Here is a 17331-nt window from a genome sequence, read left to right as displayed (position 1 = left end):
TGAGAAACAAAGGGACATAAGCGCTCTGAATGCATACAACTTGTGCAATACGGGTAAGTGAGAGTTATGGGGAACCTATCTCCTGACACCTGAGAAAATAATGAACAAGCATTGAAATGAACAAGCGACTTTCATTCTCTCGGGTGCCAGGAGACTGGTTCTGAATAACTCTCACCTACTCTACTACACCTGCTGTATGCATTTAGAGCGTTAACTTCCCTTTGTTTATCCGATTTCATCCAATGAGGTATACAAAGACTGCCGTGATCCTAAAAGATGAAGTGTGACCGACCTTTCCTTTGGTGGTGATGAGGATAGCGTTGGTGAAGAGGCTTCCCGACGCAGAGCCGTCTACCTTCTCCGCCACGAGAATGTCGGACATTGGAATCACCAGTGTCACCAGGTTCAACACCTGTCCGTGCAACAGGCATTACAAATACAATTCATCAATCAATTAAGCTATCAGTCAATCAATCAATAAATACAATGTGTGTGTGTATGTTTCACAGTGTGTGTTTGAGTGAGTGAGTGAGTGTGTGCATGCATGAGTGAGTGTGTGTGCATGCGTTTGATCATGCATGTATCTGTGTGTGTGTGTGTGTGTGTGTGTGTGTGTGTGTCTGTGTGTGTGTTTGTGTGTGTGTCTGTGTGTGTGTGTGTGTGTGTGTGTGTGTGTGTGTGTGTGTGTGTCTGTGTGTGTGTTTGTGTGTGTGTCTGTGTCTGTATGTGTCACCGTGTGTATGTGTATGCATGCATGAGTGAGCGTGTGTGCATGCGTGATTGCATGTATGTGTGTGTGCGTGTATTCATGTGTGTGCATGCGTGCCTGCCTGTGTGTGCGTGTGTGTGCCTTCACAAATCGGTGCATGGTTGTGTGTGTGCACATATGCCCAGGCGCATGCATACCTGCTCATACACGAGCATGCTGTTGTTGTTTTCCCCATTCCTGCACACAGACAAGACGTACCTTGCTGGTAAAGCAGACAAAGTTCTGCGACAGGTAGAGTCTGCCACCGGCGTGCTGCTTGTTGTAGGGAGTCCACAGGCTGCAATCCTCATCTCCGTCCAGCTTTTCTAAGGCTGGAAGCTTGAACACCGCCCTGACGGCAACATTGGCATGCAAATCTCATACAAGTACAGTGGAACCCCCCTTTTAAGACAAATCTGAGAAAATCTGGTCTTAAAAAGGAGGGTGTCTAAAAGGGGGGTTCCACTACAGAGAAACAGTCCAGTATTTACCAGAACAAATCTCACCACGTGGTTATGTACGTAACAAGAGAAATTCATAACATGTCCCCCTTTTGGCAATCTTCTTCTTCTTCTTCTGCGTTCGTGGGCTGAAACTCCCACGTACACTCGTGTTTTTTGCACGAGTGGAATTTTATTTGTATGACCGTTTTTTACCCCGCCATTTAGGCAGCCATACGCCAATTTCGGAGGAAGCATGCTGGGTATTTTCGTGTTTCTATAACCCACCGAACTCTGACATGGATTACAGGATCTTTTTCGTGCGCACTTGGTCTTGTGCTTGCGTGTACACACGGGGGTGTTCGGACACCGAGGAGAGTCTGCACACAAAGTTGACTCTGAGAAATAAATCTCTCGCCGAACGTGGGGACGAACTCACGCTGACAGCGGCCAACTGGATACTTTCTTTCTTTCTTTATTTGGTGTTTAACGTCGTTTTCAACCACGAAGGTTATATCGCGACGGGGCCAACTGGATACAAATCCAGCGCGCTACCGACTGAGCTACATCCCCGCCCCTGTTTTGGCAATCAAATCTCATACTAGTTCAGTGGAATCCCCCTTTTGGCAATCAATCAAATCTCATACTAGTTCAATGGAATCCCCCTTTTGGCAATCAATCAAATCTCATACTAGTTCAGTGGAATCCCCCTTTTGGCAATCAATCAAATCTCATACTAGTTCAATGGAATCCCCCTTTTGGCAATCTTTCTTTCGGGGTTACCCCGCCCTTAGTTTCTGGCTCAAAAACCTAACCCTGGGAACAAATGGGGGATTTCTTACCGGGGGTCCCACCCCGGGGCTAGAGCTTTTAATGCGGCTCTTACCCGCATGGTGTAACCGTCATCAGACACGTAGGGCGTTTATAGGGTAGTCAGTGCCATCTGCCAACCCACCCCGTCCTGGTAGATCGAGACACCGCTAGTTGGTCCGGGACTGCTTATTCTATATTCGCAGCTGGCCCCCATATCTGGGGGCCGTTCCCCTATCCGCCACCTGGGGACCCGCCGGGTTGAGGATAGTCGCCCCCCTACTGAATTGGAAGTAGTCTGTTCCCGGGTTTTAGGGTCTAAAAACTGAACTAGCAAACTACCTGAGAATAAAAGAGAAACGGTCTAGTATCTATCAGAAAAAATCTCACTAGATGGTTATGTATGTATCAAGAGAAATCCATAAAGTGTCCCCATTTTGTCCTCCTTTCTTCAAAGCGTGATCACATTTATTTAAAACTCGGCATTGTATGCCAAACGCTCTGTATTGAAGATGGTTGATGTTGAGTTGGCAAGGAAAACCAATCTTCTGGTCTAACTTTTGGTCATGGATAAACCACAAGCAGCGGGCAAGTCGCAGTAGTCCAAGTGGAATAATAAGATGCGCCATATGTAGACCGTAAAATACGAAAGCCCCTCTCTAGGTGAGGGCTAGTTGATTAAAGGCTCAATTGTACGCCACAATCCTTGTTAATAAAGTCTCTCTCTCTCTCTCTCTCTCCCTCCCTCCCTCCCTCCCTCCCTCCCTCCCTCCCTCCCTCCCTCCCTCCCGCCCGCCCGCCCGCCCTCCCTCCCTCCCTCCCTCCCTCCCTCCCTTAGCCTTGCTAATACCATGAAAGTTAACTCCCTACCTGAATCTTTCGCTCCTTGCTTTAGCATCCAGGTCTCTTTTCAGGTTAGACACTTTCTTCTTTTTCCTTGAATGCAAAAAATAAAACATGAATTACTGAGTATACAACAAACACACAAACTACAAAGCCAAACAGCACGGAAAAAACAAAGCAAGGCTGATCCATCTACCATTAAAGACATACACAGTCCACTTGTAGTTTCTGTAATGCAATCAATCAGCCCGTAAAATAATGGAGCGTTTCAAAACAAACCCTTTTTGAAGCAGTCGGGAATATGAAGTTTTGAGAACAGCCAATTTGCAAATACAAATCAATGTTTTAAGTCTCAAGACAGAGACAAAATGCACACAAATAGTCCATCTGACGGGCGCAGTGGTAAGACGTCAGCCCCCTAATCAGGAAGTCATGAGTTCGAATCCCGGTCACTGCCGCCTGGTGGGTTAAGAGTGGAGATTTTTCCAATCTCCCAGGTCAACTTATGTGCAGACCTGCTAGTGACTTAACCCCCTTCGTGTGTACACGCAAGCATAAGACCAAGTGCGCACGGAAAAGATCCTGTAATCCATGTCAGAGTTCGGTGGGTTATAAAAACACGAAAATACCCAGCATGCCTCCCCCGAAATCGGCGTATGCTGCCAGAATGGCGGGGTAAAAACGGTCATACACGTAAAAATCCACTCGTGCTAAAAACATGAGTGAACGTGGGAGTCGAAGCCCATGAACGAAGAAGAAGAAGAAGAAGAAGAAGAAGAAGAACAAGAAGAAGAAGAAGAAGAAGAAGAAGAAGAAGAAGAAGAAGAAGAAGAAGAAGGTCCCTCTGGCTTTCACACTTGCTACTGTGATAACCTGCTTCTGACTTACTTGTTATTGGTTGGGGTTGAAAACTTCTCTTCCTCAAATCCACCCTCAAACATTAGCCTGGAGAACAAATTATAAACATAACAACTGTCAACATAAGACAAATAATAAGTACAGAAAAACACTGCACAGACTTCTTTTCTTGTGCAAATAGCCTACAGAAACTTGAAAAGAACACACACACATGTACTCACACATGTACACATATACACACACCCACACACACACACTCTCTCTCTCTCTCTCTCTGTCTCTCTCTCTCTCTCTCTCTCTCTCTTTCAAAACATAAGCTTGAACCTGCAAATGCACCACACTAACACATGCATGAGCACACACACACACACACACACACCCAGACACATACACACAAACACATACATACACTCACAGGTAACCTCCCCTTTGCAACCTTCCCAGACATTACTTCCAACACTACCGACCCCTCATCAACATCCCAAACAATCCACGTATTTACATGTTTTCATTGACAACTACAAACTGTAAATTGAGAGCAAAGTTCATACTGTTTCATGGCCATGTTAGCCAGCTGCTGCATCATGTTGAATGTCTCGTTGATACTCAGCAACATGGAGAAGAAATACTGCAACATGAAGAAAACAAATAATAATAATAATCTAATCTAAATTTAAGTAATTCAATTACAAATAAAACAAGTTTGAGTTACAAAAAACTACTTTCTTTTCTAAAAATAAAAGAGAAAGAATATTAACAGGATTGAACACACAAGAGACGGGCGCAGTGGCGTGGTGGTAAGACGTAGGCCTCCTAATCGGGAGGTCGTGAGTTCGAATCCCGGTCGCTGCCGCCTGATGGGTTAAGAGCGGAGATTTTTCCAATCTCCCAGGTCAACTTATGTGCAAACCTGCCAGTGACTTAACCCCTTTCGTGTGTACACGCAAGCACAAGACCAAGTGCACACGGAAAAGATCCTGTAATCCATGTCGGAGTTCGGTGGGTTAGGGAAACACGAAAATACCCAGCATGCCTACTCAACGAAAGCGGAGTGAAGCTGACTATGCTCTCAGGGTATAGTTTGGGGAACCCAAATGGGCAAACGAGCTCACACTTATGACTTAACCAGAAAATTCTTGAACGCTGAAGAAGGACACACACAAAAAATCAAAATTAAAGAATCTAGCAGAAAGAAAGGTTACCATGTAACTGATTTTCAACCATCCTGTTCTTTTAAAATAAAGTCCAAGCCCTTCCCTTGTCAATGATTAGACTCACCATCTTACATCTGGCCAGGCTGTTACGTGGGATCAGACCAAGACACACACCAAGACACACACCAAGACACACACCAAGACACACACCAAGACACACACCAAGACACACATCAAGACACACACCAAGACACACACCAAGACACATCAAGACACACATCAAGACACACAAAGACACACACCAAGACACACACCAAGACACACACCAAGACACACACCAAGACACACATCAAGACACATCAAGACACACACCAAGACACACACCAGGACACACACCAAGACACACACCAAGACACATCAAGACACACACCAGGACACACACCAGGACACACACCAAGACACACACCAAGACACACACCAAGACACACATCAAGACACATCAAGACACACACCAAGACACACATCAAGACACACACCAAGACACACACCAAAGACACACACCAAGACACACACCAAGACACACACCAAGACACACACCAAGACACACACCAAGACACACACCAAGACACACACCAAGACACACACCACGACACACACCACGACACACACCACGACACACACCACGACACACACCAAGACACACACCAAGACACACACCAAGACACACACCAAGACACACACCAAGACACACACCAAGACACACACCACGACACACACCACGACACACACCACGACACACACCAAGACACACACCAAGACACACACCAAGACACACACCAAGACACACACCAAGACACACACCAAGACACACACCACTACACACACCAAGACACACACCAAGACACGCACCAAGACACGCACCAAGACACGCACCAAGACACGCACCAAGACACACACCACGACACACACCACGACAAACACCAAGACACACACCAAGACACACACCAAGACACACACCAAGACACACACCAAGACACACACCAAGACACACACCACGACACACACACCACGACACACACCACGACACACACCACGACACACACCACGACACACACCAAGACACACACCACGACACACACCAAGACACACACCAAGACACACACCAAGACACACACCACGACACACACCAAGACACACACCAAGACACACCAAGACACACACCAAGACACACACCAAGACACACACCAAGACACACACCAAGACACACACCAAGACACACACCAAGACACACACCAAGACACACACCAAGACACACACCAAGACACACACCAAGACACACACCAGGACACACACCAAGACACACACCAGGACACACACCAAGACACACATCAAGACACACACCAAGACACACACCAAGACACACACCAAGACACACACCAAGACACACACCAACAGTCAACATCCAGGGTGCTTTCTGTGCAAAGTTTGATTTGTTCTTATGAATTAATTTTGTAACATGTCAGCCATTACCGTCGATCTACACTATTAATTTATCAACAAAAAGCCAAATCTCCACGGGAAGCAGTAAGGATGCTGACTTTGGGTGTGTGGACTAAGTGGAGGGATGGTCTTATTCAATGTAAAGGCCAGCTGGGGCATATCTGAGACGATGAGCAAAACTGTTTCACGGGGAATGACTGTGCTTGATCTGATCTGTGCATGATCAGCTATATATGGTAACAATGAAGCCTGACAGTTGACTTCCATCTGTTCGGAATCTTTAAATGTAATCTATGACATGTTGACGTAACAATTGAGTGAGCATACATACACTTTTCTCCCTTGTGGACACCTTGATAGTATCAGGAAACAGCATGTTGTTGGCGCGCTCCAGTTTCTGTCAAACGGTCAAATATCACAGTACAGTGCTTTATGGCATATGAACTCCAGCAAACAAACACACAATACACACTGATTTACAGCTTTCAATCAAGTCAAGGTCATTATCTTTACTGGTAAAGTAGTACCTGCAATGTGAGGGACACCTCCCAAGAAGGGACCCCTGTTGTCCCTGTATCTATTACTTTTACCAAAATGTACCTGTCATGACAGGCCACCTGCAATACACTTTTAGCTGGTGTGTCCTTTCATCACAGGAACCGCTGTATAGAGAAACATTCGCTTCTTGTTTTGAAGGGAGAATGACCACCTTCTCAAGACTTGAGGTGTTTTAATCAGAAATATGTGGTCGTTTTTTAACATACTATAACATTCTTATAGGATAAGTCAACACAACTTAATAAGGTTGAGAAAAAAATGCCTGTTGGTGTCAAACAACCCTATACATTAACAAACACATACATATATATTATATAATATCTTGTCCATCAAATCTCACTGCACAAACCTACACCACACAAGCAACAGCAATATATCACTTGGAGATGGAAGACTTTGAAACGCCTAAACGTATCTCCGAGCACTCAAAACTTTGAAATTAACTCATTTCACCAGGGCTGCTGAACTTTTTCAGGATGGGGGAAAGGACATTAAAAACTACTTTAACCTTCTAAAACCTCGAACTCGAAAACTCGAAACCTTTCTTACTGAGGGATAATAGCATTAGGTCCATATGGTCCTTTCTTACAGCTAGTCCCTTGCTGAAACGTGTATGACCAACGTAACCTGTCTTATTTATTCAACATAAGAAATCCTGACGACACCTGTGTACAACATGTGCAAACTACAGACCCACTCACAGTGATATCTGTCCAGCGCAGGATGACCTTGGCCTCGCGCCCCATCAGCAGAGAGTAGAAACAGCAGTGGTTGATGCTCAGCCAGCTTTGGCGCGGCACGCTGCCCTTCCAGTAGCTACACGAGTAGTCTGAAAGAACCGTCAACAAATCATGTACTGTACAGTGGAACCCCTCTTTTTTCTTCTTCGTTCATGGGCTTGGACTCCCACGTTCACTCATGATTTTAGCACGAGTGGATTTTTACGTGTATGACCGTTTTTACCCCGCCATTCAGGCAGCATACGCCGATTTTGGGGGAGGCATGCTGGGTATTTTCGTGTTTCTATAACCCACCGAACTCCGACATGGATTACAGGATCTTTTCCGTGCACACTTGGTCTTGTGCTTGCGTGTACACACGAAGGGGGTTAAGTCACTAGCAGGTCTGCACTAAAGTTGACCTGGGAGATTGAAAAAATCTCCGCTCTTAACCCACCAGACGGCAGCGACCGGGATTCGAACTCACGGCCTCCCGATTACGAGGCCGACGTCTTACCACCACGCCAGTCTACCCCTCTTTTGATGACTCCCCGATTTAAGACTTCTTTGCTATTTTTTTTTTTGGGGGTGGGGGTTGTTTTTTTAGATTTTCTGTTCACATTGTCTGTAAATGTACCTCCATTTTCAGACTCACTCCCTTTTACAAAGTGTTTTTTATTTCAGATTATTGGCAGTCTTAAAATGGGGTACCACTGTGCTATATGGTAGAGCAGTGTTTCATTTACTTTGTATGATAACCCCAGGCCGGGTCCTAGTCTCATGCACATGGACACACACACACACACACACACATACATACACACACAGAGTCTCAGAGGAACACTGACTGTCTCAATCTGTGTTAAATGTCATATTTTGGTTAAAATAAAATGATGATAACGTATAATAAATAGTTTGAGTAGACTTACAGTTGACCAGCTTCTCTTCACGTGGCATGTTGAACCTCTTCATGAATTTCTTACTGGATGCTGTCAGGTCTTCTACTTCTGCATCTGAACTGGAAACTGTGTGCCATAAAAGAAAAACAAATTACAATGCATTCCATAATGCCCTAAAACAGTGTCCACTGCAAACCCGATAGTTATAATACAATACATCTTAACTCTTACCAGTTTGGGGGGTTTTAAGGCATATTTTACAGTGCTGTTGGTGCCTACTTGCCGAGTGACTAGCTGGGGTCATATTCTAAATGAAATATAGAAAGTTATATATCAAATGAAAGGAAAATGAATAAGCTTTTCATATTTGCAAAGAGAATTGTGCTATCTGTAAAGGTAAAACAGGTTATGGGGGTGACAACATGATTTTTGTTGAAATTTGTACGCCCATTTTTTGGAACACGTGACAAGCACAAAGAAGAAATTTTTTTTGTGTTCAGTTTATTTTAGATATGCTGCTAACTAGTCTGTTTTGGCATTCATTTTACATAACATAGCAAAGTTTTTTTGAGTTTTGCTGATAAACAAAAAAGTTATTGTCACCTGAATACCCCCACCCAAATTTCAAAGTTGGACGTTTCATGCCTAAGGCCCCCCCCCCCCCCCCCAAAAAAATATTCTGTTTACAGTATCCTGACTGACCCTATTTTTTCGCGCGACCCTAGACTTTTGTTTGGCATTTGGTAAAAAATAATTTGAAAAAAAAATTTGAAAAAAAAATAAAACTTTGAAAAAAAAGAGAAAAAAAAGGGGGCTTTGTTTTTTGGCAAAATAACTTAGAAATATGTTTTGGGGAAAAATTTTTTTAAAAAAAGTCCCGACCTACCGACCCTATTTTTTTGGCCTAATTGTTACCGTTAACAGACTTTTTTTTTTTGTGTGCATAATAATGCATTTCTATAACTAACTTATAACAAAAACCCAGCTTGTTTCAGTCATAAAGTGTGTCTTAAATATGAGTTTATCCACTGTCCGACCCATCCAATGTAAAAAAAAAAAAAAAAAAAAAAAAATTATAATTAGATAATTGGTCAGTGGAAAACTACAGGGGGGGCATCGTAAGCTTGCTTACGATGGGCAAGGGAGCGAACTGGTAAGGGTTAATCATTTCAAAATGATAAAACAAATTTTGGCTGACAATGAACACACAACTACATTAAAACACATCAATTTTAGCAACTATTACACACACACACACACACACACACACATTTTTAATTTAGACTTGCTTCTTGTTGGCCTAGCGCTGGGCTAGCGCTGTAAAAATGAAAAGAGCGGCACAAACTAATTGCTGCCTTCTGCTTCATCACTACAGCATCTAGAAATTAATTTCTATTTGTTCATGGCACAGGGAACTAAGGCAATTTTCGTTTACTCAGGTGTTGAATTTTTGGGGATAAATATTCCATGCTGAGAGTTATAATCGAACAACCACATATGCACAAACTCTCTCTCCCTCTCTTTCTCTCTCCCACCCACATTATCTGAGCAGTTATCAGCAACAAAACTTACCTTCAGTAACCTGTTCCTTGTTGGCCATAAGACTTTCAATCTTGCATTTGACAAACTCAGTGATATCATCTTCATTATCAAAGGCAACTGAAAAATAATATTTTGCAGCATTAAAAAAAACTAATAAAAGTTCCCCAGTACTCATAAACGATTCAATATAAATTGCATACATGAACTTATTTTTAACAAGAAGGGCAAAGCCCATACGACTCACATGCTTTACACATTTTTCCTACCAAAATACATGTGACCTTGACCCAAGGTCAAGGTCATCCAAGGTCATGCAACACAAAGCTGTTAATTCAAGACATAGGAAGTACAATGGTGCTTATTGGCTCTTTCTACCATGAGATATGGTCACTTTCAGTGGTTCACTACCTTATTTTGGTCACATTTCATAAGGGTCAAAGTGACCTTGACCTTGATCATATGTGACCAAATGTGTCTCATGATGAAAGCATAACATGTGCCCCACATAATTTTTAAGTTTGAAACAGTTATCTTCCATAGTTCAGGGTCAAGGTCACTTCAAAATATGTATACAATCCAACTTTGAAGAGCTCCTGTGACCTTGACCTTGAAGCAAGGTAAACCAAACTGGTATCAAAAGATGGGGCTTACTTCGCCCTATATATCATATATAGGTGAGGTATTCAATCTCAAAAACTTCAGAGAAAATGGGAAAAATGTGAAAAATAGCTGTTTTTTAGGCAACATTTATGGCCCCTGCGACCTTGACCTTGAAGCAAGGTCAAGATGCTATGTATGTTTTTTGGGGCCTTGTCATCATACACCATCTTGCCAAATTTGGTACTGATAGACTGAATAGTGTCCAAGAAATATCCAACGTTAAAGTTTTCCGGACGGACGTCCGGACGGACGGACGTCCGGACGGACGGACGGACGGACGGACGGACGACTCGGGTGAGTACATAGACTCACTTTTGCTTCGCATGTGAGTCAAAAATATCAGAAAATCATTCAAATCAGGCCAAAGTGTGATGGGTGTTTACATACAGGGTTCCACATCACGTAGAATTAAGGGTATAATACCCTTTGACCCTCCAAATGACGTACGAGATGCTCTCTGAAGAGGTATAAATACGAAACTGTTTTCTTCCAAAGAGGTAAAAAAAACGTACGAGTCAAACGCTGACAGGGTATAGCCTTTGCTAGTTTACAAGCAGTCAGCACGCAGGCCGCCTGCTCTACTGAGACCACTAAAGTACACGCCGTGTTCGTGCCACTCCTCTGTCGACACTGACACGCCGTGAAGCAGAGGTTGCCTCCCTTGTCCTCAAACTGCGCGATATCTTTAAACTGATTATCTCGATGGCACTGTTCGCTTTAGCCTATCCTCAAAATGGCAAAGGTGATAACTACCAGACAGGCAATCATATGGGGAAAAAATGACATTTCATGGATACACTGATTGTCACTCATACCCTGTGAAAAATCTGGAAGGGGTATAAAAACCCTTTACTTTTTTGCTGAAAGGGTATGAATACCCTTGACTTTTGGGGTTGTGTGGAACCCTGACATACATGTATACATTTTGTTTGTTTGTTGTTGTTTTTTTTGTTTTGTTGAAAAAGTGTATCAGTATATACAGTGGAATGTCCCTTTTAAGATCCCCCCTCCCCCTCCTCTCTGGAAGACCCTGCTTTTTGTTAATAGATGTTTTGTTCATAAACGCTGTAAATTTACCCCCAATTTAAAGACTCCATACCTCTTAAATCCTGGGTTTCTCAGATTTGTGTATGGCTCAAAAGGAGGGTTTCAATGTATTACAGATAAATACTATAACTATAAGTCTTACAAACTTTCAGATATAAAATACAATGGACTACAACAACGCAAATATGAACAAGAGCAAAAGTGGTGAACAGTGACGACTGTGGAGTGTAATCATTATCAGCACTGAGCGTGCGCACAGGTTATCGTATTAAAGGAGCGTTTAGAATTCTGAAGCAATACATGAATAAAGTAGAGCAATACCCCACAAAAGATGCACACCATTACCTAGAGTTTGCACAACGTTTTGCTCCAACCAGTCCCAGTCCCTGCTAATCTCCTTCTTGTTGTTTGCCACTGACACCGCTGGAAATGAAAATCAAACTTAAATTCAGCTAGTACATTTTGGAACCCACAAATAACAGTTAAAAGAAACTCACTTATTCAAAACTGTGATGGTTTCATTGCAGTTAAAAATGTCATCTTTTAGCCAATGAGACCTGCAATTAACAGTTAAAACACTCTCATTCATTCAAACCTTTCATGGTTAATTATTGCAGTAAAAGCGTGATTTTTGAGCCAAGAAGTCAGAAAAAAAGACATCACGTGAAGATGTCATACACTGCAGCGACTGCTGCAGAAAGATTCTTGGAAAGTAGTAATGGCAAGTGTGGTATGGTGTCTATTTAATTTACTTTCTGTTGCATAAATTGCTTTCAGCAACAAAAACTTGTTTTAAGTTTAAAATAAGCAAAAGAGGAAATGTCTTAATTAGTAATGAGTTCACAGAACTGCCTGAACACCTAAAGTGACCCTCAGATACATCTCACCGCTGCCATTACTGCCTATGTATTACAGAATTTAAGTGTTGCTATTTCTACTCCTTCTTCGTCTTCAACGTTCATTGGTGAACTGTTTATTAATTTTCATTTGTCATAGACGTAGAAGTTTGCACACTACACACACAATTTCCCTGAAACTTTGCTATAAAACAAGAAAAGGAAATGCTAGCTAAACTTACTGAAACTGACTTCAGATCCAGCTGTCTGCAGCAAGATCCGGTATGGCGGTGTCTGGAATTAAAAAGTCAAAATAGAAAGATGAACACATCCTGTATGAAGTGAATTCCAAAAACTGACCTCTTTCCCTCAGAACAGTGGTACCTGGGTGGCTGAGTGGTAACGCACTTGCGCTCGGAAGCGAGAGGTTGCGAGTTCGACCCTGGGTCAGGGCGTTAGCAATTTTCTCCCCCCTTTCCTAACCTAGGTGGTGGGTTCAAGTGCTAGTCTTTCGGATGAGACGAAAAACCGAGGTCCCTTCGTGTACACTACATTGGGGTGTGCACGTTAAAGATCCCACGATTGACAAAAGGGTCTTTCCTGGCAAAATTGTATAGGCATAGATAAAAAATGTCCACCAAAATACCCGTGTGACTTGGAAAAATAGGCCGTGAAAAGTAGGATATGCGCCGAAATGGCTGCGATCTGCTGGTCGATGTGAATGCGTGATGTATTGTGTACAAAATTCCATCTCACACGGCATAAATAGATCCCTGCGCCTTGAGTCCGAGTCTGGAGATACGCGAGCCATATAAGACTTCATATAACATAACAGAAATTCATGGTGTAAGGCCCCTCCGATGAGAGGACACCTCCCAATACAGGACACTGTCTGTTGTCCCTTTGTCTATTACCTTGACTAAAATATACCTGTCGTGAAAGGCCACCAGCAATGTAGGGCCACTTTTGGTTGGTCCTAAGGTTGATCTATCATCGTATAGGTACCACCGTATAGGTCAGTGTTGTTCTCAAGCCTAGCCTGGGTCACTGATGCTTTTTCAATATCTCACTTATTGGTATGATTCCTTACCGGTCTACCGTCCAATAGTCTTGACATGAAGGAGCTAGGTTTTCTGACTGAACATTTGTTTTTGTAGCCAGGACATTGGGACCTAAACATATTTTTAATCTGCGTCCAATTACTGCCCTATTGTCCTCCAAGTCTGGGAACAGCACTGACCAGCAAAGAAAAACAACCTATACCCCCCAACCAAAAGTGCAGATTTCAGATTTCACAGTCAGGTAGCTAGTCATCAAAATTCATACATATACAGATATATATATTTACAGGAGATCGCAGATACAGGTTTCTCTAGACTAATTCTCTTGGTTCATCAAATTCTTCTGCATTTCATTCTCCTTCTGCATTTGTGAGCTGTAACTCCCACATGCACTCCACAGCGCGAATGGGTTTTCATGTGCATGGCCATTTTTTCCCCAGTCATTTAGGCAGTATATATAAGCTCTCTTTTCGGGGGATGCTTGCCGGGTGTTTTCATGTTTCCATAAGCTAAATGGGCTTAGTAGGCAAGTTGGTAGAGCACTGAACTTGTGATTCGCAGGTCACGGATTTCAACCCGAGATTGCATGGACACGGGTCAACTTTATATGCAGATTCCGAAATAGTATCCATGTCCCACCCCTGTGTCTCCACTGTGGCATGTAAAAGACCAGGGTAATTCTGCCATAAGTGCAGGTGGCTGATCACAATTTACACCCAAACACGCACAAACGTGAGTAATGTGACCCTGTTGCTGCTATAGCTTTTCCCTATGAGGAAGCAACCTGAATTTCTCCGCGATTGGACAATAAAGTAATGAAGATGAAAACTGAAAATGCTTACTCTATTGTCCAGCACAGTGTCCAATGTGCCAACCAGCAATCCTGTCAGACCACCACCTCCATATCCTTTTCTTCGCTGGAGAACGAAGAAAGGGTTTGCTTGATCCGTCACCCTGTTGTAAGATAAGATAAGAATAAGATAAGGTAAATCTTTCTTTACGAGTGTATCTTTATTTACCACAGAGACGACTCTAAATAACATGACTATGGGTGGTTTTTTTTATATACATCTAACAAAAACTGAGCAGCAACTTATCTCCTGTGCATGAGCATCAAGTACAGACGACCCTCTCCATTAAGATATGGAACAAGAGATTGCAGGTCATAAGGACTACAATCAATAAGGCATACCTGTCAAGTCTTACGTTTTTCGCGTAATTCTTACGGAATTTTGATGTTTTTCAAGTCTTACGGCGTATGCCGAAGATCTTACGGTTTTTACAAAACAATTTGGTCAAATAAAAAAAGATCGCAAAGGTTCGTCCGAGAACAAAGTAACAGCTACAAAATCTCGCGGTAACTGATCCAGCGGAAGTACAAGGCAACGCGCATGTGCACACCGTCAGCGCGATCTGACCGAGTACTGTGGCTGTGCGACCACGCTTAACCACACGCGACCTCAAATTAAAGCAGTTACATGTACTATTGTTGTTGTTCTCGGTATCTTCAAGGTATTTTCTCACGTTGTGCGAAGTTTTAAGCCATAGAAATGAAACTAAGGGAGTTGTGATGCATTTTCGAAGAGCTCGCGATCGAAAGTGAAAGGAGCCGGATTTCTGTCACATCCGATCATGTCGGACTTGTTTTAAAACACGCGCGACCTCAAACTAAAGCATTTACATGTCATATTTTTGTTGTTCTAGTATCTACACAGTAATTTCTCACGTTGTACCAAGTGTGAAGCCATATAAATAAAAATAAGGGCGTTGTGATGCATTTTCGAAGAGGTAGAGAGCGAAAGTTGGCACCGGATGTTTGTCACAACCAATCATTATACGACTTGTTTTTAGAACATGCGCGACCTCAAACTAAAGCATTCACATGTCATATTTTTGTTGATCTGGTATTTGTCCTTGATTGTTGAGATACACATGAGTTTCTGGCTTGTAACTTGTGTGTTTTACATGTTCTGTTTGGCTAAAATGTTCTCTTTTGCACATTGTGGTGGGGGTTTCCATTCATGATTGAATCACTGTGCTCAATGAATGCATGTTGTTAAAACACACTTGTCTTGTGCCTTTACTATCATGTGGTGTTTTTGTGCATTCTGGTGAAATTTTTGTGAGGGGTGTAAATGTGTGTCTGGTTGGACGTGTGCCGTCTTTGTACAATTTAGGTGATTCTCGGTACAATTTACATTTAAACATGCTTTGCATTTCAAAATTACACAAAACAGTGCAGTTCAGTGTTGAGAAAAGTGGTGTTTTTTTATTGTGTGAAATAAGGCTGATTTCTTGTTTTTGTGTGTGTATGTGTGCATGTATTTAGTTCTTGTGGTGATTAATCTAACGACTTCTGCAGTTTTGCATGTTGTCTTATGCTTTTTGGTGCAAACTTATGGTTTTGTGACTGTGAGCAAAATCTTATGGTGAGAGTCCACAAGAGCTTGACAGGTATGTAATAAGGTAACAATAAAAATGTACTTCCCCCACATAAAGATCATCACAAACTTTACTGCCTGTTGCTGGTTTCATGTATACATAGAATTATGATTTTGTTTTCTTCCCCCTTCCACACACACACACACACACACACACAGTCTTGTTTACATGTACAGAGCTGCACATGAAGGCTAATAGATCATGCATGCTGTGTACACAAAGGCTCATATGAACCTATCAGCCTGCAATCAAGTAAACAATACCATTACATACTGCTGATGTAATCACAGCCCTTTGTTCATAAAAGATTTTCTATGTTGATAACAAGGCTTGATCATTAATGAGCTAATCTTGACTCTCAAATGTGCAAATACGGTTACTTCAAGTTCAGGATGATGTCACTTTTTCAGAACACATAACCAACAGACAGAACGGAATTCCTTTACATGGTTACGACAAGTAAATTAATCTTTATCATTAGCAAATGCACTTTACGAGCCCAAATGACTCCCCTATCAAAACTGGGTGCAACGTACTCTGCACAACAGTGGTTCACTGGTTGTTTATTTGCCCTGATTAGTATTAGCTGATGCTGCAGTGTTGCTTTTAAACCCAAGGAACATTCGTCTAACCATAGTAGACTTCAGTCCGTCGTACAAGTTATGCCTCATTTGCATCATGTAATTCCCCGTTTTAAACAGAATTAAATCAGCTACCTATGATAAGTTGAAGAAACGTTGTTTACAAATGAACGAACAGCTGAGTGACAATTCTTTGAAAAATTTTATCAAGTTCATAATTCTTGCCAACATGAAACTTACCAAAGAGCATTGGCCAGCAAAACTTCTTCAGGCTTTACCCACATTTTTAACTGGGTCGTATCATCCGCCTAAAATTAGGTTCGTTGCAGTCAAAACAAAGTCAAATATGAACGTCAAAATATCTGTCGCTGCATCAATGCAGACGGCAACACGTATCTCAACTTCCGTCAATACGATCACATGACTTTTCTGAGGTCATATTGCAAGAGAGATAATTCTAGAATTGTTTTGCACTACCTGACCGCAGTGTTTTCCCCTATGTACACTGTTTTCTTGTACATTGTACTTATGCCGTGAATTTAGTTTTACTTTTAGAATTTCCAATACTAATGCTTACCCGTGCTAGGGCATCAGTTAACAATTATTTTGGATGACCAGACAATTTATTTTTCA

The 17331-nt window shown here is 42.3% G+C and overlaps 1 protein-coding gene across 1 annotated transcript in view; it reads right to left on the bottom strand.

Annotated features, from left to right (window-relative positions):
* LOC138970804 (TBC1 domain family member 9-like) overlaps nucleotides 1-17137 on the bottom strand; it is a 48150-nt gene extending 31013 nt beyond the window's left edge. The window contains exons 1-13 of the mRNA XM_070343338.1: nucleotides 16939-17137; nucleotides 14518-14629; nucleotides 12857-12908; nucleotides 12124-12201; nucleotides 10102-10188; nucleotides 8560-8655; nucleotides 7613-7740; nucleotides 6685-6750; nucleotides 4251-4327; nucleotides 3730-3786; nucleotides 2869-2934; nucleotides 968-1100; nucleotides 293-412 (exon numbers count right to left, since the gene is read on the bottom strand). Of these exons, the coding sequence (XP_070199439.1) occupies nucleotides 293-412; nucleotides 968-1100; nucleotides 2869-2934; nucleotides 3730-3786; nucleotides 4251-4327; nucleotides 6685-6750; nucleotides 7613-7740; nucleotides 8560-8655; nucleotides 10102-10188; nucleotides 12124-12201; nucleotides 12857-12908; nucleotides 14518-14629; nucleotides 16939-16982 (1116 nt within the window). The 5' untranslated portion in view covers nucleotides 16983-17137. The remainder of the gene's footprint in view (nucleotides 1-292; nucleotides 413-967; nucleotides 1101-2868; nucleotides 2935-3729; nucleotides 3787-4250; nucleotides 4328-6684; nucleotides 6751-7612; nucleotides 7741-8559; nucleotides 8656-10101; nucleotides 10189-12123; nucleotides 12202-12856; nucleotides 12909-14517; nucleotides 14630-16938) is intronic.
* Nucleotides 17138-17331: the final 194 nt, after the last annotated feature.

This window comes from Littorina saxatilis, linkage group LG7 (assembly GCF_037325665.1).
Source record: "Littorina saxatilis isolate snail1 linkage group LG7, US_GU_Lsax_2.0, whole genome shotgun sequence".
In the NCBI taxonomy this organism is placed as follows: Eukaryota; Metazoa; Mollusca; class Gastropoda; order Littorinimorpha; family Littorinidae; genus Littorina; species Littorina saxatilis.
The sequence above is the reverse complement of the archived record's forward strand: the minus strand, read 5'-3'. Positions and strand labels throughout refer to the sequence as shown.